At 38.8% G+C, this 23,592-nt stretch overlaps 1 protein-coding gene across 1 annotated transcript in view; it reads right to left on the bottom strand.

The window, feature by feature from the left end:
- GALNT8 (polypeptide N-acetylgalactosaminyltransferase 8) overlaps nucleotides 1-23,592 on the bottom strand; it is a 54,460-nt gene that overhangs the window by 20,732 nt on the left and 10,136 nt on the right. Inside the window, 5 exon segments of the mRNA XM_053662034.1 lie at nucleotides 1,852-2,037; nucleotides 7,408-7,522; nucleotides 8,027-8,224; nucleotides 8,964-9,147; nucleotides 14,348-14,514. Of these exon segments, the coding sequence (XP_053518009.1) occupies nucleotides 1,852-2,037; nucleotides 7,408-7,522; nucleotides 8,027-8,224; nucleotides 8,964-9,147; nucleotides 14,348-14,514 (850 nt within the window).

A 23,592-nucleotide genomic window follows, 5' to 3' on the forward strand; every position in this document is an offset into this window, starting at 1 on the left:
CATGGGCCTGCAAACCAAAGGGTCGCTAGTTCAATTCCCATTCAGGGCACATGCCTGGATTGTGGGCCAAGTTCCCAGCGAAGGGCGTGTGAGAGGCAACCACACATTGATGTTTCTATCCCTCTCTTTCTCCTTCCCCTCCCCCCTCTCTAAAAATAAATAGATAGAATCTTTTTTAAAAAAAGAAAGAAAAAAGAACCTAGAAATAAACCCACACCTATATGGTCAATTAATCCATGACATAGCAGGCAAGAATATACCATAAGGTAGAGACAGTATCTTCAATAAATAGTGTTGGGAAAACTGGACAGACATGCAAAAGAATATACAAGAATAAATTCAAAATAAATTAAAGACTTGAATGTAAGACTGGAAACCATAAAAATCCTAGCAGAAAACACAGGCACTAAATTCTTTGACATTGCTCTTAGTAAGATATATATATTTAGTTTATCTCCTTGGGCAAGAGAAACAAAATAAAAATAAACAAATGGGACTATAGCAAATGAAAGAGTTTTTGCATAGTGAAGGAAATGATCAACAAAATGAAAAGACAACCTACTAAGTGGGAGAAGTTATTTGCCAGTGGTACATCTAACAGGGAATTAATATCCAAAATACATAAAGAATGCATACATTTTAACACCAATCCCCCCCACCAAACGATCTGATTAAAAAATGGGCAGAGGACCTGAATAGACACTTTTCCAGAGAGGATGTACAGATGGCCAATAGACATATGAAAAGATGTTCAACATTACTAATCCTCAGGAAATGCAAATTAAAACCATAATAAGGTATCACCTCACATTTCTCAGAATGGCTATCATCAGTAAGTCAACAAATAACAAGTGTTGGCAAAGATGTGGAGAAAAAGGAACAGTTATGTACTCTTGGTGGTTTTGTAAATTGGTGCTGCAATTATAGAAAACAATACAGAAGTTTGCCAAAAAAATAAATAGAACTACCAAGTGACATAGCAATTCCACTTCTGGGTTTTTATTCAAAGAAATACAAAACATTAATTTGAAAAGATATATGCACTCCTATGTACATGGCAGCATTTTTTACTACAGTTAAAATATGAAAGTAACCTAAGTGTCCATCAATAGAAGAATGGATAAAGAGGATGTAGTACATATATACACTGGAATATTACTCAGCTATACACAAGAATGAAATCTTGCCATTTGTGACAACATGAGTGGACACAGAGGGAATTATGCTAAGTAAAATAAGTCTGACAGCAACAGGAAAATATCATATCATTCCATTTATATGTGGAATCTAAAAAACAAAATAAATCAACAAATGAAATATGAATAAACTCATAGATACAGAGAACAAAGTAATGGTTACCAGATGTGAGGGGGGTGTGGACTGAGTGAAAAAGGTGAAGGATTAAGAAGTAAAAATTACCAGTCACAAAATAGTCACAGGGATGTAAAGTACAGCATAGGGAATGTAGTCAATAATATTGCAACAACTATGTATGGTGCCAAGTGGGTGCTAGACTTATCCAAGGGAACACTTTTTATGCTATACAAATGTTTAAGCACTATTCTGTACACCTAAACTAATATAATATTGAATGTCAACTGCAATTTAAAAATAAACAAATACATAAAATAAAAAATAAACCTACCTTATAGGTCTGTTGTAGTGACTAAGTACCTAGAACATGGTATATTGCCACATAAATGTTGTGTCATTATCATCACACCATCTAGACTTTACCCTTATTTTTTAGGGCTGGTATGGTACTTTTGCTGTATCTCCTCCCATTTCCCACCACTGCCATACCTCCTCCTCCTTTCTTCTTCCCTGCTTCTATTCAGTTCCATGACAAACCTGGAGAGGTATGTTCCAGGTCAAGTAAACCATGTGTTTTTATTCATCCATCCAGATTTTGTCCACTTTGACAGCATTGTGCTTCCAGGCAGAAATCAGATCCAAGGCACAGGACTTTTGGTGTCTCTGTAGGTGAGCGATCCAAGAGCAGGGCAAGACCTCAGTTCTTCCTCCACACTGCCATGCCTGCAAGAGAAGAGGGAAAAAACCATCTGGACAAGCTTGACCCCATGGTCAATAAGTGGCATGGCTTATTGATGTACAGAGACAAACATTTTAGAACCACTTCTAAAAGGAGGTAAATTCAGTCCTCCCACTCCTATCACTATGCCACCTCCCAACTCACTTATCTAAAACAACTTTCCTTAGAAGTTTACCAAACTTCTCTCTTGTCATTCAGACAGTTCCAGAAATTCTACCCCCTTCACCAAGTCTTCCTGAACAAACCAAAGGAAGTTCTGTCCCTGCTCTTTTATCTCCAAGGAAAGTGCCAGGGTCCTGAGAAGGACCATGCCCTGAGCTGATCCCACTGCAGTTAGGGTCCCAGGGCCCCTCTGCATGCCAGATATAAGGTGGTGGGTGGGATAGACTCTCAAGTGGCCCCCTAATCCCTGCCTCCTGGTCTTCACAAGAGTGTGGGTGGCGATCTTCTAACCAATAGGATATGGCCAACATAATAGTATGTACATGATTGCATGTGTGTAATTACATTACATAAGATTGTGGTGTACATCTTGCTAAGAGATGCACTCTTGCTGGCTTTCAAGAAACAAGCCACCATGCTGTGAGCAACAATATGGAAAGTACAAGAAATGAAGGGTAGCTTCTAACTGATAGCCAGCCAAAACCTGAATGCCTCCTTGGTCTGGGTGACTTCATAGAACTGAATGCTGCTAACATGAGCCCAGAAGCAGATGCTTCTTCAGTCAGTCCTAGATGAGGACAGCCCTGGCCAATGACTTGCCTGCAACCTTGCAGAGGATGAAGCTCATCAAGAATGGACTCCTAAGCTACATTAACTGAGAGATAATAAATATGTATTGATTTAAGTCACTAAGTTTGTGATGTTATTACACAGCAACAGAGAACAAATACAGACAATTCTTGACTAAGAGATATCATGACTTATGATATAACTATAAATTTTTTGACATTCTGATGAGTACAGACATGCTTGTCAGACCACACAGTCTAATATTTGGCTTAAAAATATGATCTTTGTCCTGGAAGATGGTTAAACTATCTAATGCTATGGGATTGACGCAATGGCTCCAGTGTCTTTTCTTTATGGTTGCCCAAGTGAATTGTAATTTCGAGGAGATATTAGCCTATTTGGCAGAGGTTGGCAACCTACTGCACTCATACCTGTGGAGCCCCTGAGGCAGGGTGAGCAAGTCCTGCTGGTTCACTTAAGCACCTGAGGACCCAGGCCCCTTATTTGACTTCCAACTTCTTTCCTCCCTTCCTCAGCTTCTGAAACCACAGATTCCTTTCCCTTGCCTCTTGAAAAAAAGCCAAGCTTTGAAGTCAGGCTGATCTGTGTTCAAATTTGTCACTGCACACCCTATGACTCAGAGTAAAACACTCCTCATGATCAGCACAGCCACCATGTGGGTTGTCAGGTGGACTAAATGACTGACAGAACACGTGCTCAGGGAACAGCAGCATCTGTGTTTAATTCAAAGCACCTCTTCTTCTATTTTCCCTCATTAGTTCCTAGGACCATGTGGAAGTTACAGCTAATTTGTTTTCAGATTTTATTCTCTGTAGCCAAACATTTAAAAGCCCAAATACAACCTCAATTTTTCTAGTTAAAGGAGTTTTCTAAACCATAGGAATTTCCAAAAAAAAAGTAATCATTGGCACAAGAAAGCTCAAATTCAAATGAAAAGATAAAAATCAGAATTTATATTCATAAAGTAATATTACTGTTATCCTTGACCAACACTTTTCAAAGTTTATTTCCTCAGTTTATTCCCACTTGCCAAACATCTACCCCTCTTTCTGTGGACACACACAGGCAGACATGAAGCTTCTGCTTATAATAGCAATGGCTTAATTTGTGCCACATACTATCCTGGTATTTTTCATAAATTTAACCCTCAACATGTAGGTATTATTATTATCCCCACTTAAGTAACTTGCCCATGTATACTAGTGAGTAGATGACAGAGCTGGATTTGACATTCTAGCAGTTCAGTCCACGTGTTAAGTTCTGGCACAGCACAAGGAATTCACAAAGTGCTTGCCATTATGTTGGTTTTACATTCTGGCCCATCAGCCCCACTGCTCCATCTCCATTTATACTCATGCATTCACAACATCACTGCCATGGCCTCTAGATGTCAGAATAAAACACTCCATGCAGCTCTGATGTTCTCCAAGTTCTGTTATTGGGGAAACACAGATCCTAACACGTGCTTAAATATTTTGAAAGGCAAATGACCATGCATATAAACCCAGGAATCTGAATGTGGGTAAACTATTCTATCCAAGAATAGAAAAAGAATGACCCTTCCCTGACACTCCCCACGTTTCCAGCAAAATTTATTTTCAAAAATCACAAAATGTTAAAAGAAAGAAGACTTCTGTGGGAACTGAAATGGGAGAGTTTGACATGTGGGACAGGGGAATGGAAACAGGAAGAGGCAGTCTAGATGCAGAAAGGGAGAGCAGGGGAAAGGACAAGGAACACAGAAATGCGAAGAAGGGCTCCGGGTCCTAAGTTGGGAATTCGGGTTCCAGCCAAATTCACAGGAAGCTCTGGTGGATAGGAACACCCCAGCCACAACATAACTAGGGTCATCTTCAAGACTCTGCTAAGTACCATGCATAAAATAATTATTTTTGCATTTATATTTTTGTGCTAGAGACTAGTAGTACTCCCAATATCTATTCCCCCATACATCCATAGTCATCAAAGGAATAACTGGGCACATAACCAACTAGCTGAAATCTATGTTTCCTATCCTCATTTGCATATAGATGTGGTCATATGGCCAGTAGTGGCCAATGAAATACAATATACACAACTTGCATGTAGAGCCTTAAAAAAAGACGTACTCTTTCTCCCCCCACACCCCTTTTCTCTTCCTACTAACTAGAACATAGGCGTGATGTTGAGTGTGGCAGAGCCACAAGATGGGAGAGTCTTGGACTCTGTCACCCTGGAGCTGCCATCTCAGTCTTGCACTACAGATGTTCAGACAGTTATGGAAGAGAGAAATTAATTTCTACCTTGTTTAAACCTCTGTTATTTTGGAATCTATTCCAGAAGCCAAACAAGAATTCTAATTCATATCTTAATAAAATCATGTCAAACTATTTATTACATTTTAGCTGCACAATCACTCTCATGGGGTATTTAAAACAAGGACACGCCTCTTCATTTCAGAAATAGGAAAGCTGATCAAGACCACAGGTAAAAAGTAGTTCTCTTTGCCAAAGAATGGTTGTGGCTTAATGGAAAATCCAGATAGGGACTCAAACTTTATTTGTTAATATATAAATGTGGGGTCCTGTTTAAGTCTTAAGTAGGTGCAATATGTGGTCACCAGCCTCAGTTGGAAAGAAACTGAAGGAAGTAGGCCAGAATAAGGTTTAGACAGAAAATTATCTTGTTCCTCCAGAAAACACAATGGACCACAGGTCACCTGGCCTCAGAATTTTGGAGCTGGGAAAGTGGGAGGAGCCATTTTATAGAAGCTCAGTCCACATGGAGTTAGCAGAGCCAGGATTAGAACCTAGATCCAGCATTTTTTATACCACCATCCTGACATTCTTATTATTAACTATTGATCAAGCAGAAGTCATGTGTCATTCATCATGCTAGGTTTGTTCTTTTAATTAATTTTAGACAGAGAAAGAGAAAGAAAAAATCAACTTGTTATTCCACTTTTTTTATGCATTCATTGCTTGTTTCTTGTATGTAACCACAACCTTTGTGTTTCAGGATGATGCTCCAATCAAGTGACCTACCCGGCCTGAGCCTCATGCTAGGTTCTTGATGTAGCAGGTATGGCTTAGAGAATTTATATATTTCCCAGGATAACACAAGCTTTTTGTGGAAAAGTAGGACTTAATATCTGGAGTCCAATACCTGTGAAATTTTCACTATTTTTATGCAACCTCTTTTAAAAGGTCAGCCTTAGGCCCTGGCTGGGTGGCTCATTTGGTTGGAGTGTTATTCCATGGACCAAAATTTGTGGGTTCGATCCTGAGTCAGGGCACATACCTAGGTTTCAGTTTCAATCCCCAGTCAGGGCATGTACGAAAGGCAATCAATCAATCAATCAATCAATCAATGTCTTTCTCCTTCTCTCTCTTTCACTCCCTCACCCCCACCTTGCTTTCTCTAAAATCAAGAAATATATCCTTGGGTGAGAATTTTTAAAAAGAAGTTCAGCTTTAGGCTGGAAAATGAAAGAGGGGTAAACTAATGAGAACAGTCACAAACCCAAGAGTCAGGGCCTTTTTAAAGAAGGCCTGTAGATTGTACAGAAGAGGCAAAACAATACTGCGGAAGGAATATGTTATACATAGAACCTCTTCCAAACTGATCATGATGGGTTGAACTTATTGGCCCTAGTTCTTCATGGCTTCGTTGTAGACAGAAGACATTCCCCGCCCATTGACTTTGGGCTTGGCTATCACATGTCCTTTGACAAATTGGATTGAACAGAAGAAATAATGCACTAGTTCCAAACTGAGGCCTTAAGAGCCCCATCAAACTCCAGCTGGACCTGCAGATCTCTGAAAATAAATTATTGGTTTTGGGGGTGTTTTTTTAATAAATTATTTTTTTAAGTCACTGAGTTTAGGGTGCTTGGTTACCCAGCATCTTTGTGACAATAGCTTACTGATACACCGAGGTAATATGAACTTGCACTTGTCATTTCTCTAATCATTTTAATTTGTACCCTGACTTCCCTTATAAAGCAAAATAATTCAGGATGTTCATTTGATCTGAGAAAGCATGAGAATCTGCAGGGGCAGAGAAGAGGCATCATTGCTGAAGTGAGAAGCCAGTGCACAAAAAGTTGGTCAGAACTAGAAGTGGTTTGAGGATTCTATTGTTGTAGAACCCATGGAACCCATCACTGGCTGTTTGTCCTAGTCTAGACGACATTCAGCATGAACGCATGTCATCATGTCAGTTGCTCTAACTGTCCATTCAGGAACAATTTTCGCTTCCTACACACCTGTATCCCCTCGTCCCTCTGCCCAGTTTCTCTTTGGTCTTATAGAGAGCTGTCTGCCAAGTTGTTTTATTCTAGGAAATGCTGGAAAAATGCCTGGATTCCTCAAAGGAAATAGGGACACCATCTGCTGAGCCTCAGTTCTACCCCTTCCCACCCATGTGTCCTAGATTACATATACCTACACAAAGAACTCCACTCCCCAAGTCCCGTTGCCTCTCTCTAGTGACCTAGAAACATGAGGATTTGCCCACATCTTGAGCCAATGATATTCAGCTTTTTTCCATGATTCCAGCAATTTGTCACCATCATTTATTTCTCTCTGCTTTGTCCCATAAAGAGAATAGAAATGTACCACCCTCAGGCTAAGTTCCACACTTTCTCCTCCATAGACCAGCATCCCACTATCCACAAATCTGATCTTTCCCAGGAAGAACCTGTCGGCAACCAGGATGCCCATGATAGAAGGACTCCTGTGGAACACAAAGAAAGAGTTGCTAACCTCTCAGTAATGTGTGGGTTAGGATGGAAGTCAGGGTAGGAAGCCAGTGATGGTTTGGCCTTGGAAACTCGACCCAAGCCCCTTATCCTGTAGGCTTTCCCTGAACCCTCCAGCTAGACTAAGTATGTATAGCCTTTCTTCATTCTCTGTTGTTCTCATAAACTTTCTCAAATTTTACTAAAAGTCAATTTTTTTTCATCTTGGTATCTCTACTTCATAGACTGATAAATACTTAAAATGGTCCAAACGTTTTCTAAAACATAAAATTTGCTTTATTTTACTTGAAAGCCCTAAAATAGTCCTAAGGGTCTATAATCTCTTATCTGGTATCATCTTTTTTTAACTTTAATTTTCACTTGTTTTTTTGTCATCCCCTGTCCCTAATCCCTCCCACCCTTCTTCCATTACCACCACCACACACCATATGCCTGACTTCCCATGTGCTAACCAAGTTCCTGAGCCCTCTCAGACTTACTTCACTGGAGCAGTGACATCACTCAGATCAATCTAGGCCTTTGGAAGTAAATCATAGCAGCACCAGAGTTCCCAATTAAACCCATCAACTGCCAATTCATATTTAGTCAGTTCAAAGGTGTCAAGATGAATGTCGTCAAACACAGATGACACAATCATGGTGTGGGCTTCCTGAATCAGAGCCAAGATGGGCTCATCCCTAGAAGAACAACATGTAACAAACCCAGATTGGATATGAGGGCAAGCAGCAGAAGCAAGCAGACAAAGCTGGTCTAAGCACCTTGCCCTGACTTTGAGCACTTTCTTCATTTAGGCTGTGATGGGTGGTGAGAGGAACTCTTCAGAGTCCAGAAGAGCTGTGCAGTTTTGGGGATAGCTGGGGATGTTAGAAGCTGACCCATGTCAAAAGTATATTTGAAATCAGCAGCCAAACACTACACCCAAGCCACTGAGAACCAGGACCATCACTATTCTATCAGAATTTACATTATCTCTTTTGTCTCCCTGTTTCCAGAATGATGTCTCTTTACTATCTGATTTCCTACATTCTGCAAAGAACACAGCTGTCTTTGTAGCATGTAATTTCAGGTCTGGGAAAACCTTAGGAATTACAAAAAGATAATCTCTTCATTTTACAGATAAGGACTTGAATATCAAATTAAATGAAGTGATGTATACAAAGTCACAAAGTATTTGGTAAAATCAGGGTTGGAATAAGTGTCAACAGTGAAGACCATTGTTTTTTTTTTCTCTAGCACTAGATTACTATGCTTAGCCAACCAAAATCCTTGAGTAAAAGCATCCCATCTTAGTAGCTGCCCTTTGTTTAAGGTATGGTGTTGGCTTTCCCTATTTCCACACTACCCTATCTTGTATTCAGCATGTGCAGTATCTCCTTTCTCCCCTTTTTCAGGGGAATAAACCTCCTGGAGCCTTACCAGGCTATGTTCACTTTAACATGAGCATCCAAGATGGCAACTGCATTAGCCATGGCCACTTCCCAGCCAGTGTTGTGTGCTTACGCAAGACCTTTTCTCCTTGTGTGCCAGACTATTTTCAGTAGTTGTGGATACTTCTGGTTATAAATCTTAATACTCTTGTTCAAGTTTGCCTTTAGTTCTCCTGCCAACGAAATGCACACCTATAGAAATTCTGAGTTGAATAATCAATTTGGTACAGAAAATTTATACTATTCTACATATGACAGTGGTTGAACTACCTCCAGCTTAGGATGAGCAATTCTATAGCCTTGATTGTTTCCCCTGTAACTACCTGTCCTCCCTTCCATTTTCAGGCTTACTGTTACCATTTTTAATCTCCTTTCCCTCAAAGTTAAACTACCTTAAATAATAATACTGCTTACTATGTACCAGTGTATACAAGCTTTATGTATATTGAAAATTTTTAACAAGAATGAGTAGGACAGACCTGACCTAACTAAGGTAGAAGTGCTAATGGTCAGACATTGCAGACAGCTTGCAACATCTTCTCTCCTGCAACACTCAAGATTTTCTAAAGAAAACATAAACAACTGAAATTCTTTTGTCATATGTTAGCTATTCCTACTTGGCCTACTCAAGGACCAACTGGGACAAAATGCCCAAATTGAACTATTTTCCAACTTCTAGCTAATGAATTTATCCCCCTAATTATGCAAACAAGATTCGCTATTCCCAGGTTGATTACAGCTATTTTCTTCCCTCTCTTGCCTCCCTTTATAAAGTCTGTCTATGCATTTGTTCTTTGGCTGAGCCTACCCATTGAATTTCTCCTATGCATGAAAACAACTTGGATGAAAATCACTAAGCAGGGTTCAAAATATCTAACCAAATGACTCCCTGATAATATTAATTCATTTAATTCTCAAAGAATTTTATGAGAAGGACACTTCTGTATCCCCACTTCACAGATGAAAAAACTGACTTGCAGAGAGGTTAAGAAACTTGTTTAAGTCATACATCTAGGTATGGGCCCTGTTATGTTTACCCACCATGCCATGCTGACTCAAGAACTATGTATGTGTTTGGTTGGGTTTGTCAAGAGTTCCCTCCATCTCCTCTCCCTGACTCCTACCCCCCATTGCCAAGGTATGAGATTCTTTCTGGTTCCTTTCTCAGAGGAAGAGTAGATTTGTGTCTCCTGGAGTGATCAGGACCTGAAATCAAAACTGACATGACTATGGTACTAAAAATTTTACCCACTTTAGAACTTTCCCAGTTACACTCCAGGGTTACTGACTCAACTATTGAAGGTGTTACAGAGAGCCAATGAACCTGAAGAATGTTTGCTCCTACTGAAAGAAACAGAAGGTGGAAACTCCATACGTTCACTCGGTCACTACTTTCAGAAAGTAATCAGAAGGGGTTGACACATTTTTTCCTTCCTCTGCTGCTACCATAGCATCTGTGAAAGAACTTTCAGGAAAGCAGGGCAAAAACAAAGGAGTAGGTTCTGGAGTTCACCTTTGACTGCTCCCACCCTGCAGGAGATGGAATCATAAATTCTGCCCATTTGGAACAATTTCTTCATGAAAGAATTAAAGTGAATAGAAAAGCTAGAACTCTCAGTGGAGGGTGTACATCTATTAAAAGGAGCAAGACCAAGCCCTGGCTGGTATAGCTCAGTGGATTGAGCACAGGCCTGTGAAGCAAAGGGTCGCCAGCTCGATTCCCAGTCAGGGCACATGCCTGGGTTGTAGGCCAGGTCCCCAATAGGGGACACATGAGAGGCAACCACACACTGATGTTTCTCTCCCACTCTTTCTCCTTCCCTTCCCCTCTCTCTAAAAATAAATAAATAAAATATTTTTAAAAAGGAACAAGACCAAGCTTACTATAATATCTGAGGTTCCTTTTTAAAAAAATATTTGAAGAATAATCTGTTTGATTGGTTACATGTAGCTGCTAACAGTGAAGACAGTTAGAAATTCTGTTAGTGCCAGATAAACCAGGATGAAAGAAAGAAGAAGGATGAGGATCAAAACTCATCTACCTGGAATATTTTGCATGAGTTCTTGAATTAAACTTGGAAACCAAAATAGTGGGGCAGGGGGAGGAAAGGGAAGGGAAGGAAAGAAGATGGGAGGGGAGGGGAGGGGAGAAGAGAGGAACAAGAAAAAAGAAAAGAGGAGGGATTCCCATGGAGCCTGGATATCTAGACTGTAATTTGGGTTCCCTCACTCTCTAATTCTGTGTCACTTACCATTAGAGGATCTCTGTTTCCAAAACTCAGAGAAGGCTGGATAACATGTCAATATCCTTCTAATCCCAAAATTCTGAGTTGTAGATTCTGAGTCACCCTGTCAGAAATAATGCTTATAGTCCAACATATAAATTAAAGATGCTCTATGGATCTTCTAAAGTAGACCTATGCTCCTTTCTCAGTCTTGCTCTCCAATTGGTCCTGCCCCCACCACCAAACCTCCCCCAGAATCTTTTCTTTCAGGCTGGTCAGCTCAGGGTGCTTCTAGCTTCTGCATCTTTGCTCACATTTTTTCTCTACTCCCTATCTCCCCCTCCCCACACAACCAGTCTCCCTCTGTTTTCTTTGCCTTTTCAAATCCTAGCAAATTTTCAAGTCCAAATCCAAGACTCCCTCCTCCAGCAAGACTTCCTAGGTCATCCCAACCATTTCTGGGCTTTCTTGCACTCACTGACAGCTCCCTCAGTTTGGCACACTACTTTCATATACTGCAGTGTCTTCATATGTTTGTCTTACCTCATCAATTAAAATGGGAACTTCTTAAATCACTGACATTCTCTTCCATGTCCAATGCCTGGCACATGGTAAAAACTAAAAAAATAGTTGTTGATTGAGGAATTTGTCCAGAATTGGACAGAAAATACAGGGTTCCACCTATATTAAATTAATTTCTGAAAAACTTAGGTTAGCTCTGTTGACACTTGAGACATTCGACCTGATGCAAATTAAGCTTTACATCTAGGGAAAAATAAGATGGAAATATACCTCTAATACCTGGTTGTGGCATTCCAACAATTCTACGAATGATACTGAGACAAACAGGACTAATAATGCTAGCTAACATTTACTGGGAGCAAGCTCTGTTCTGAGGATATTACATGTGTTATTTAATCCTTAGAATAGTCCTATCAGGAAGGCACTATTATTTCCCCCAGGTCACAGATGAGGAAAAGGGGGCATAAAGTAGCTGAGTGACTTACTTTCAAAGTCACATGAACAGTAAATTTCTCTTGTGGCATGCAAGATACAGACTTCCAATTACTTTTCTCAGTTAATACAAAACAGATTTTTGAGCTATGTTAAGTGTAGGCTTAACCTAGCCAATGCTTCCATGCTTAATGAGAGAGAAGTTGATTCCTGTCCCAGTGACAACAGTCAAAGAATGATTAACAATTCCCTCTTCCATGCCCATCCAAATAAACTATCTCTATGGAAAACATAAATGAGTTCCCAACCCACATAGGAAGGATATGTTATATGGTATGGGCCCAGTATAGAACAATAGAAGGTTTTGTTATGTTTCTACCCTATGTTTATAACCTTGTATTTTTTATTTCATTGTTCCACATGAAAAAGTCTTGAATTACTTCTTATCTGCTCTTCATAGAATGTGGACTGATGGATTCACTAATTTTTTTTCATAGGAAAAGATACCTTCAGAGATCCTTCAGGTTAGCCCCTGCATTTGCCCCATAAAGAAGCTGAGTCCCAGAGAGGTGAGGTGACTTGCCTCAGGTCATCTCAGAAGCAGGCAATGGAGCCAGGGTCTCTTCAGGTGTCCAGAACAGAGGTCTTTCTCATTAAGCTCCTCATTTTTGCTTGAAAACCAAATGTGAAAGTTTATGTTGATCTCCATCCCTAGAAATGAATGATATCAGCCATTCTCTTTTCTTTGTTTTTTGGTGGATTTTGCTTAAGAATTGTACCTTTCCATTTTTTGTGCAATTATATTGGAAGGGCAAGGGAGGAAGGTATTAAACCATGAAAAAGAATGTTTTTAAACTCAGTGTTTATAAAGAACATATATTTGACAAACTGAACAGTAAAAAAAAAAAAAAGAATGTTTTTAGTCTCTGGAAATCAAAAAGAGAAAGTATAAGAAGTCATTTGTCTCTTCCTCTCAGGTCAAACTGCCTCTAATTTGAAGCTGCAGTAACCTGTCTGGTACTTAAAGATGCTCAGAGAAGGAGCAACTATTCCTCCCCCAGGTTGCCATTCCACAGACCTTACTATTAGAAATTTCCTCCTTATTCCTAGCCCAAATCTCTGGGTTTATGACTTAATTCTATTTCTTCTGTTTGATGCCAAAAATTAATAAAATTAAGAACTAACACTTGCTGAGTGGGTACTGTGCGCTAAATGCTACTCATAAACCATGTGTTATATCAATGAAGACAGTGGCTAGCTCTAGCTCTAGCCACTGAAGTTTATGGTCAAATCTCAGTTCTGTCATTTACCAGCTGTTTGATGTTAAACAAGTTCCTTGACCAGTCTATGCCTTAGTTTTTTACATCCATGAACTAAGCAAAGAAGTGGCTCCTTCCCTGTAGGATTTTTGTAATGGTTAAAGTACTTAACATAAGTAAGGTGCTTAGAACAAACTATATTCACTATGATTGTTATCTCACTCAATTCTCATTACAGTCTATGAAATAGTTTATTATCAACATCCATGTTTTGCAAATAAGAAAACTGGAGGATAGAGAAGTTAAGTTACTCAAGAGCACAGAGCTTGTAAAGGAGGAACTCGGATTCTGAAACCCCAGAAAGCGAGGACTCAGGTTTACCCACTACCTCCCAGTTCTCCATGTGTCCTCCTTGGGTGGGTTAGACCAGGCTGGGGAGGGGGCATGCTGCCAGCAAAAGACATTACCACTGTAAAGAGTCTCAGCATCCAAAGCTCCTTTTTTTCTCTGGGCTTAAATACCTGGGAAGATTGTTTTTTTCCTCAAAAGGAATGAATTTAATCCAATCTTAGTGTCTTAGACTCTCCACTGGACCCCACTTTACTCCCTCAGGCCTCTCCCATGGTACATAGACAGGGCACAGGTGGCTTTGGAGTCACATAGTCCTGGGCCTGGCTCAGCTCTACCACTGACCGGCCTTGAAATTTGGGCACACTATGTGCTCTGTCTGTCTTTATTAACTCACCTGTGCAATTGCAATGATGACTTTGTGAAGACTAATGTGCCCAGTGCAAACAGGAATCAATAAATGACTCCTTTCTTTTTCATATATGAGGAGTCCAAAGTGTCCTAAACTCTATGCTAAAGCCCCTTTCCAGCCTAGCACAGTTAATAAATGGTCATTTTTATTACTATTCCTTGATCAAGCTGCTCACCATTTGAGCTAAAATCGTCCATCAAGATGATCTCTTTCAGGAGTCTCAAAGGGGTCTAGCTCATGATACTGGCAATGGCCCGTTGTATACTGGACAAAGCTTCATTCATGAATATAAGGGTGACATTGAGGGATGGGAGTTGTGAGGGATATGTCTTCTAAAGAAACCTATAAAAAACCATTTTTAAATAACCAGTTTACTTTTTTAAATTACTTAAATATTACTATCTATTGCTTAGTAACATATAGATATATTACTATCTATAGTGAATCTATTGCCTCACTATATATAGTGTTATTGTATTAATCAACTTGCCATCTCCCCAGTCTCATTAGAATGGAACACTCTCTCTTGCTCATTTTCTATTTATTTATCCCAAATTCTCCTGTTATGAGGACAAAATCCATTTTTTTCATTAATCTTCAGTAGACATTTCCACTTGAACATTCAACATGCCCCAACAGAAATTCCTATTTCTCCTCCATCCCCAAATTAGCTTCCTTGCCAGATGCCTTCTTTCTGTCATTGCCACCACCCTTTCCATGTGTTCTTAGACCTTCAGTCATTTTTGACATCACAAACTTCTACTTCATCACTACAGACAGATAGCAAACTATTCAAAGAATTGTGCTTGACATGTTTTTAGATATCATAGTTTACATTTACTAAATGCTTATCATATGCTAGGTACTGGCTTACTCTTTTTTAACATTTTTACTGACATACATTTTAAATATAAAATTTACCCATTAAAAGTAAGCAATTCACTGTTTTTAATAATATTCAGAGCTTACCAAACATCACCACCAACCAATTTTTAGAACATTTGCATCACACTATAAAGAAACCCAATATCCATTTTCAGTCATTCTCCATTTCTCTCCAAGCCCATTCTACTCCCACACACCTCAGCCACAAGCAACCACTGATTAGTGACTTACTTTCTATCTCTGTAGAATTGCCTATTCTGGACTTTTTATATAAATGGAAATATACAATATGTGATCTTTTGTGACTAGTTTCTTTCACTTGATGTAATGTTTTCAAGGTTTATCAATTTTACAGCATGTGTCAGTATTTCACTGCTTTTTTTATTATCGAATGATATCTCATTGCATGAATATGCCACATTATCCATTTATAAGTTATTACTTTTGGCTGCCACTGTGAACATTCTTAAACAAGTTTTTGTGTTGGTATGTTTCTATTTCACTTACATACATACCTAAGAGTGCAATTGCTAAATCATATGATAACTCTGTGTTTAACATGTTGACCCTGAAAAGAAAGATTCATTTGATGTGAACCCAAAGCAGGAATTTACCTGCTGAGATGAACTCACTATTGTCAACTGAGGGCTCAAATTTTATAAATAATAGAACCTAGTGGCCATTTGCTGACAGGGGCTTCTTGCATACTCTGTACACTGGGAAGAACCTCAGACTGAACTCTCAGCTTCCGGCTTTCACACTATGCCCACTGTTCACACCACCTGAGTCAACCACTGCAGGGAAGGAAACTCTGGTTTAGTATTTCTACCAACAGACTGAGACCTGCCCTATCCAATCAGAATTGCGCAGTTTGGATACCTCATTCACATAAAATAGACCTAATTAAGAGTCTGGGCAAAGAACTTTCGCTATAAAAGACACTTGCCCTTTGTCTTGGTGGAATACAATTTAGGTTGCTACATAAATGTATCCTCTGGGCTATAGCTCTTTATTACACAAATCAATGCTTTCTACTCTTGATTATAGTCTAAAATTAATTTTGTTTTACAAACAATTTGTTGAACTGCTATACTGTTTTCCAAAGTGGCTTACCATTTTATATTGTTATCAGTAATGAATGAGCATTCAAATTTCTCCACATCCTGGACATTTGTCATTTTCCATCATTTTGATGATTGTCATCCCAGTGGGTGTGAAGTATTATCTCACTGTGATTTTGATTTCCATTTCTGTAATAACTAATGATGTTGAACAACTTTTCATTGCTTGTTTGGCCATTCACATATGTTCTTTGGGACAATGTCTAAGTCCTTTGTTTATTTTAAATTTAGTTATTTGTCTTTTCATTATTGAGTAGTAAGAGTTACTTATATATTCTTCATTCAAGTACCTTATTGGATATATGGCTTGCAAATATTTCTTCCATTCTGTGAGGGTTTTTTTTTTTACTTTTTTGATTATATTATTTGCAGAAAAATATTTTCTCGGTTTGAATGTTCAACTTTCCATCTTCTCTTTTATCTCTTATGCTTTTGGCATCATATCTAAAAACCACTGTCTAACCCATAGTCAAAATTTTCTCTTATAATGTATTCTTTCAAGAGTTTTATGGTTTTACCTCTTACATTTAAATATATGACCATTTTGAGTTACTATTTATGTACGTGTGATATAGGATTCCAACTTTATCTTTTTTGTATGTAAATCCCCAGTTGTCCCAATAATATTTGTTGAAGAAACTATTAATTCCCCTAATGAACTGTCTTGGCACTTGCAAAAAAGAAAAACTCTCCTGTTTGTTTCTTTCTCACTACTCACAATGAAAATTATGGTGACCAGATATGTATAGTGTTTTCCCATATTAAAAAATTCTGTGCCATCAACAGGGTATCCTACAGTTTAACTCAATGCTGACACTGTCTACCTAAAGTCATCAGATCCTACAGGTTATGGCCTCAGGCTCACAAGACTGCCCCCAACCCACTCCAGAGGCTAGTCACAAAAAGTCCAGGTTGTTACTTATGTTTCTGACCTACTACTAGCTATAAATTCCCATGTTCCTCTGTTGGGGTTAGATTAAATTGCTAAGGGTCTCACAGAACTCAGGAAATCAGTTTACTTACTAGATCACTAGTTTATTACAAAGGATGTTAAAAGATATGAATGAATAGCCGGACAGGTCCACAGGGGTCCCAAGCACAGAAGCATCTGTCCTAGTGGAGCCTGGGGTACAATACACTGCTGGCATATCTATATATTCTTGTTCATCAACCCAGAGACTCTCTGAATCTCATAATTCATAGATTTCTATGGAGGCTTTATTATTTAGGCATAATTGATTAAATCATTGGCCTTGCACTAAGCAATAGTTTCTTAGGTATAACACCAAAAGTAAATGCAGTCAAAGAAAAAAAGAAACAGATAAATTGGACATCATCAAAATTTAAAACTTTCGTGCATCAAAAGGCCATCCAAAAAGTGAAAGACAACCCACAGGGGAGAAGACACTTGTGAATAATATGTCTAATAGAAACCTGTATCCAGAATATATAAAAAAATACTTGCAACTCAACAACAAAAAGACAGATAAACCAATTTTTTAAAGGACAAAGTCTCTGAATAGACATTTCTCCAAAGAAGGTATACATGTGGCCAATAGGCGCATGAAAAGATGTTTGGCATCATTATACATCAGAGAAATTTAAATACAAAATACAACAAGATAGCACTTCATACTCATTATGGTGGTTATTATCAAAAGATGGATAATAAGAATTGTTGAGGAGAATCTGTAAAAATTAGGACTGTCATACACTGCTGGAAGACATGTAAAGTGATGTAGTAACTTTGGAAAACAGCCTGGCAGTTCCTTGAAAGGTTTGTAGACTTGCCATATGTCTCAGAAATTCTATTCCTAGGAATTCTATTCCTACTCCCAAGACAAATGAAAACATGTCCACACAAAAACTTGTACATGAATGTTCACAGCAACATAATAGTCAAACAGAGGAAACAATACAAATAAATGTCCATCAAATAATGAAAAGATAAACATAACATGGCTATCACTACAATAAAATGTTATTTGACAATAAAGGAATGAAATATGATACCTGCTATAACATGAATGGCACTTGAAAACATTATGCTAAGTGAGAAAAACCAGGCACAAAAGACCCAATATTTTATGATTCCCTTTAGATGAAATGTCCAAAAGGGGCAAATCCTTATGGACAAAAAGTAAACTAGTGGTTGCCAAGGACTGAGGAAATTGTGAGTAAAAGGGAAGCAGCTGTTAATGGGTATGGGATTCCTTTAGAATTTAAAATGCTTAAAATTGATTATGGTGATGATGCAGAGTTCTTTGAATATACTAAAACCCATGAAATTGTACACTTTAAATGGATGAATTATATGGTATCTGAATTATATCTCAACACAGGTATTTTTAAAACTTATTTAAAAAGCAGGACAAGCAGAAAAAGAAAAGGCAATGAGAGTGGAAAACAGAAGAAGAAAGAGAGGGAAGCCTCTGTGAATTAAAATTAATAACAAAGAGAAATTCAAGCAGATAATTGGAGGAAAACACCAGGGGAAGAAGTAGAGCTGTAACTTCAATGTGGCCTGCACAAATCCTTCCTTTTTCTTAGCCTTGGTTTCTCCACCTGTACAATTATGAATTAGACCCCTCATATTAGAATTCCCAGGGATGTGTTTTTTGACATTTTGGCACATCTCCAAGAGTCTGTACATATTTGGATCAGTTATCTTTTTTGAGCTGCCAGTATAAAATGGATTAAAAACAAAGACTCTGCTTAGTACTACCAAGTCAGTATTACAGGAAATGTTAAAGGAGCTTCTTAAAAAAGAAGAACATAGTTATAAAAAATAAAATGGCAGTAAATACATACTTATCAATAACTTTAAATGTAAATAGATTAAGTTCTCCAATCAAAAGACATAGGGTACATGAATGATTAAGAAAACAAGACCATACAGATGTTGTCTGCAAGAGACTCACCTCAGAATGAAAGACACACACAGACTGAAAGTAAAAGGATGAAAAAAGATATTTCATACAAATTGTAATAAAAAACTGGAGTAGCAATATTTATTACATCAGACGAATTAGACTTTAAAACAAAGGCTATAATAAGAGACAAAGAAGTACATTACATGTGATAAAGGGATCAATTACCCAACTCAGGAGCATCTAAATACAGAAAGCAAATCTTCATCAACATTAAAGGAGGGATCGATAGCCATAGTAGGAGATTTTAACCCCCTCCATTGATATCAATGAATAGATCTTTCAGACAGAAAATCAAGGAAACAGCAGCTTTAAATGACACATTAGACCAGATGGATTTAATTGATATTTTCAGAGCATTACACACCAAAGCAGCAGAATATACATTATTTTCAAGTGCACATGAAACATTTTCTAGGATAGACCACATTTTAAGACACAAAATAAGTCTAAATAAATTTTTATTTGAAATAATATCAACCATCTTCTTTACCACTTAGGTAAGAAACTAGAAATCAACTACAAGAAAAAAAACTGAAAAATATACAGACACATGGAGGTTGAATAACATGTCAGTAAACAATGAATGGATTTAAAATGGGATCAAGAAATAAAATGAGATTTCCGCCAAGATGGAGGTATAGGTGAATGTGCCGTGCCTTCTCACACAACCAAGTTTAGGGACAACTAAATATTAGCATCAGAAAACACAACCAGAACACGGAAAATTGAACTTTTCGGAAGTCCGTTAACAACAAATTCTTCAGCCCGACCGGTAAGGGGCGAAACCGGTGTCTCGTGAGGAGTTGCACAGGACTCCGGTCGGACGGACCCAGGCGCGGAATCCAGACGCGCGAATCCAGACGCGCGAATCCAGACGCACGGGTTCCAAACCCAGGATTGGACCTAGTGAGCGACCGAGCAACCCACCTGGTGAGCGACTGCTGAGGAGACAGTGGGGAGGCGGTGCTGCGTGTTGACTGCGGTTGCCTATCTGCGGGCGAGCGGACAGGCGAGGGAGTGGGCGGTTGGACCGGGGCCCTGCGGTCCCCGTGGCTTGCGGCAGTAGAGGGCGCTGCCATTTCCCCGCTCTGGCCACGCCCCCACATACAGCGTCACAACCCAGCGACCTGGGAGTCCAAGGCGCCGCTTCTCACATTTAAAGGGCCAGAACAGACCAAAAATGTCGCAGGAAGACCTCAAAGCCCCAGAGATAAATCTAAGCGACGAAGAAATAGCAAAACTCTCAGACGCACAGTTTAAAACACTGGTCATCAGGATCCTAACAGATCTGGTTGATTATAGCCACAAATTAGAGAAACATATGAAGGCTAAACTAAGGGAAATTAATGGAATTCCACAGGAAACCCATAGAGATGAAAAGGAAACTGGGACTCAAATCAATGGAGTGGACCAGAAGAAAGCAAATAATAGCCAAACAGAAAAGAGTCAAGGAGCAAGAATTCAAAGAAATGAGGAGAGTCTTAGGAACCTCCAGGACATCTTTAAATGCTCCAATATCCAAATTATAGGGGTACCAGAAGGGGGAAAGGCACAGCCACCAGTGGAAAACTTATTTGAACAAATAATAAAGGAGAATTTCCCCAATCTGGCAAAGGAAATAGACTTCCAAGAAATCCAAGAAGCCCAGAGAGTACCAAAAAAGTTGGACTCAAGAAGAAACACACCAAGGCATATCATAATTACATTAGCCAAAATTAAAATGAAGGAGAGAATCCTAGAAGCAGCAAGAGCTAAGGGGACAATCACCTACAAAGGAGTCCCCATCAGACTGTCAGCAGATTTCTCAAAAGAGACCTTACAGGCAAGAAGGGGCTGGAAAGAAATATTCCAAGTCATGAAATCTAAAGACCTACAACCAAGATTGCTCTATCCAGCAAAACTTTCATTTAGAATGGAAGGACAGATAAGGTGCTTCTCAGATAAGATCAAATTCAAGGAGTTCATCATCACCAAGCCCTTATTATATGAAATGTTAAAGGGACTTATCTAAGAAAAAGAAGTTAAAGAAACATGAACAGTGAAAGAACAACAAGCTCACAGTTATTAACAACCACACCTAAAACGAAAGCAAACTAAAAGAACAGCTAGATCAGGAGTGGAAACATAGAAATGAAGATCTCAAGGAGGGTTAGCAACAGGGGAGTGGGGGGAGGAGATGGGGGGAGAAGGTACAGAAAATAAGTAGCATAGACAGTAGATAGAAAATAGATGGGGGGGGGCAAGAATAGCATGGGAAATATAGAACCTAAAGGACTTGAGACACATGGACATAAACTAAAGGGGGGGTAATGGTGGGGATGGGGGGGCAGGGTGGAGGGGAATGAAGGGGGGAATAGAACAACTGTAACAGCATAATCAATTTAAAAAAATAAATTAAAAAAAAAGAAATAAAATGATACCTTCAGACAAATGAAAATGAAAACATAACAACCCAAAACCTATTGGACACAGTGAAAGCAGTCCTAAGAGGAAATCTCAAGAAACAAGAAAAATCTCAAGTAAACTATCTAAAGAAACTACATCTAAAGAAACTACAGAAAAAAAAAACAAAGCTCAAAGTGAACAGAAGGAAGGAAATAATAAAGAATGGAGATAAAAGAAATAGAGTATAAAATAATAATACAATAGATCAATGAAACCAGGAGATGGTTCTTTGAAAAGATAAATGAGATGGATAAACCTTTGATTTGACTCATCAAGAAAAGGAGAGAAAAGACCCAAATAAAATAAGAAATGAAAGAATAGAAGTAACAAATGACACCACAGAAATATGAATAATTGTAAGAAAATATTATGAACAACTACATGTCAACAAATTGCACAATTAGTAAGAAATGGATAAATTCCTAGAAACAGACAATCTTCCAAAATAGAATCAAGAAGAAACAGAAAATATGAACAAATGACAACTAATGAAATAGAAAAAATAATCAAAAAAAAATCCTAACAAATAAAAGTCTTCAACCAGATGGCTTCACAGGTGAATTTTACCACATGTTCAAAGAAGAATTAACACCTATTTTTCTCAAATTATTCCAAAAATTCAAAAGAAGGAAAGATTCCCAAACTCATTTTACATGGCCAGTATTATATTAATTTCAAAACCAGATAAAGACACTAGAAAGAAATTAAATTGTACACCAATACTCTTGATAAATATAGATCCAAGAATCTTCAACAAAATATTACCAAACCAAATCCAGCAATACATTAAAAACATCATGCCCCATGATCAAGTGGGACTTATTCTGGGGATTCAAGGTTGACACAATATCTGCGAATCAATTAATGTGATACAGCACATAAATAAAATGAAGATAAAAATCATATTAGTCTGTCCAGAAAGCATCTCACCAGGTAATATGAAAAATAGAGACATTTATTGAAAAAGACACAAGATACAAGAAACACTGTGCATAGGACAATGACTCTTCAGTCCCCTTCAAAGTAGGCACCTTGGAACCTCACACAGTCTTCCCAATTGCAGTCAGCCGTGCCGTCATATTTTCCTGAATCTCATCCATGGTGTGAAATCTCTTCCTTTTCAAAGGCAATTTTAGACTTCCGCCAAGATGGAGGCGTAGGTGGAAGCACTTTGCTTCCTCACACAACCAAATCTAAAAACAACAAAGTTTTAACAACAATAAACGCAACCAAACCACAGAAAATCAAACAATACAGAGTCCGAAAATAATGAACCGCTCAGCTAAACCAGTGAGAGGGGCGAAGCCAGCAGTAGAGCGGGTCAGGCAAAAACGATCCCCTGACCCAGGTGGCACACAAGCAGCCAAGGGTGAGGATCCCAGGTGCGGGGTAGCTACGGGAAGGCACAGTGCGGCTGGCTGTCTGAGGTCACGCATTTGCACGCAGATAAGCCAGTGAAGAGATGTGCATTGAGACAGACCTCGCAGGCCCCAGCACAGGGTGGCAGGCTCACACATTTGCACTCAGATAAACAGGCGGGGGCAAGCAGTGAGGCAGACTGGGAGAGCAAAAAGGACCACCATTGCTCCCTCTCTGACCCTGCCACCACATACAGTGTCATGAACCAGAGACCTGGGTGGCCCCACCCTGGTGAACACCTAAGGTGCCTCTCCTCATACGTAACAGGCACAAACAGATCAAAACATGGCTCAAGAACAACTCAGAGCCCCAGAGCCAATAAATCTAAGTGACCAAGAAATAGCCAAACTTTCAGATGCACAGTTCAAAACACTGGTGATCAGGGTGCTCACAGAACTGGTTGATTTTAGTCACAAATTAGAGAAATATATGAAGGCTAAACTAATGGAAATGAATGGAAATGCACAGGAAACCAATAATGATGGAAAGGAAACTGGGACTCAAATCAAGGGAGCAGACCAGAAGGAAGGAAAAAATGACCAAACAGAAAAATATGACAAAACAAGAATTCAAAAAAATGAGGAGAGGATTAGGAACCTCCAGGACATCTTTAAACG

The sequence above is a fragment of the Artibeus jamaicensis genome, unplaced genomic scaffold (genome assembly GCF_021234435.1).
Source record: "Artibeus jamaicensis isolate MK-2021 breed Jamaican fruit bat unplaced genomic scaffold, CSHL_Jam_final contig_1028, whole genome shotgun sequence".
In the NCBI taxonomy this organism is placed as follows: domain Eukaryota; kingdom Metazoa; phylum Chordata; class Mammalia; order Chiroptera; family Phyllostomidae; genus Artibeus; species Artibeus jamaicensis.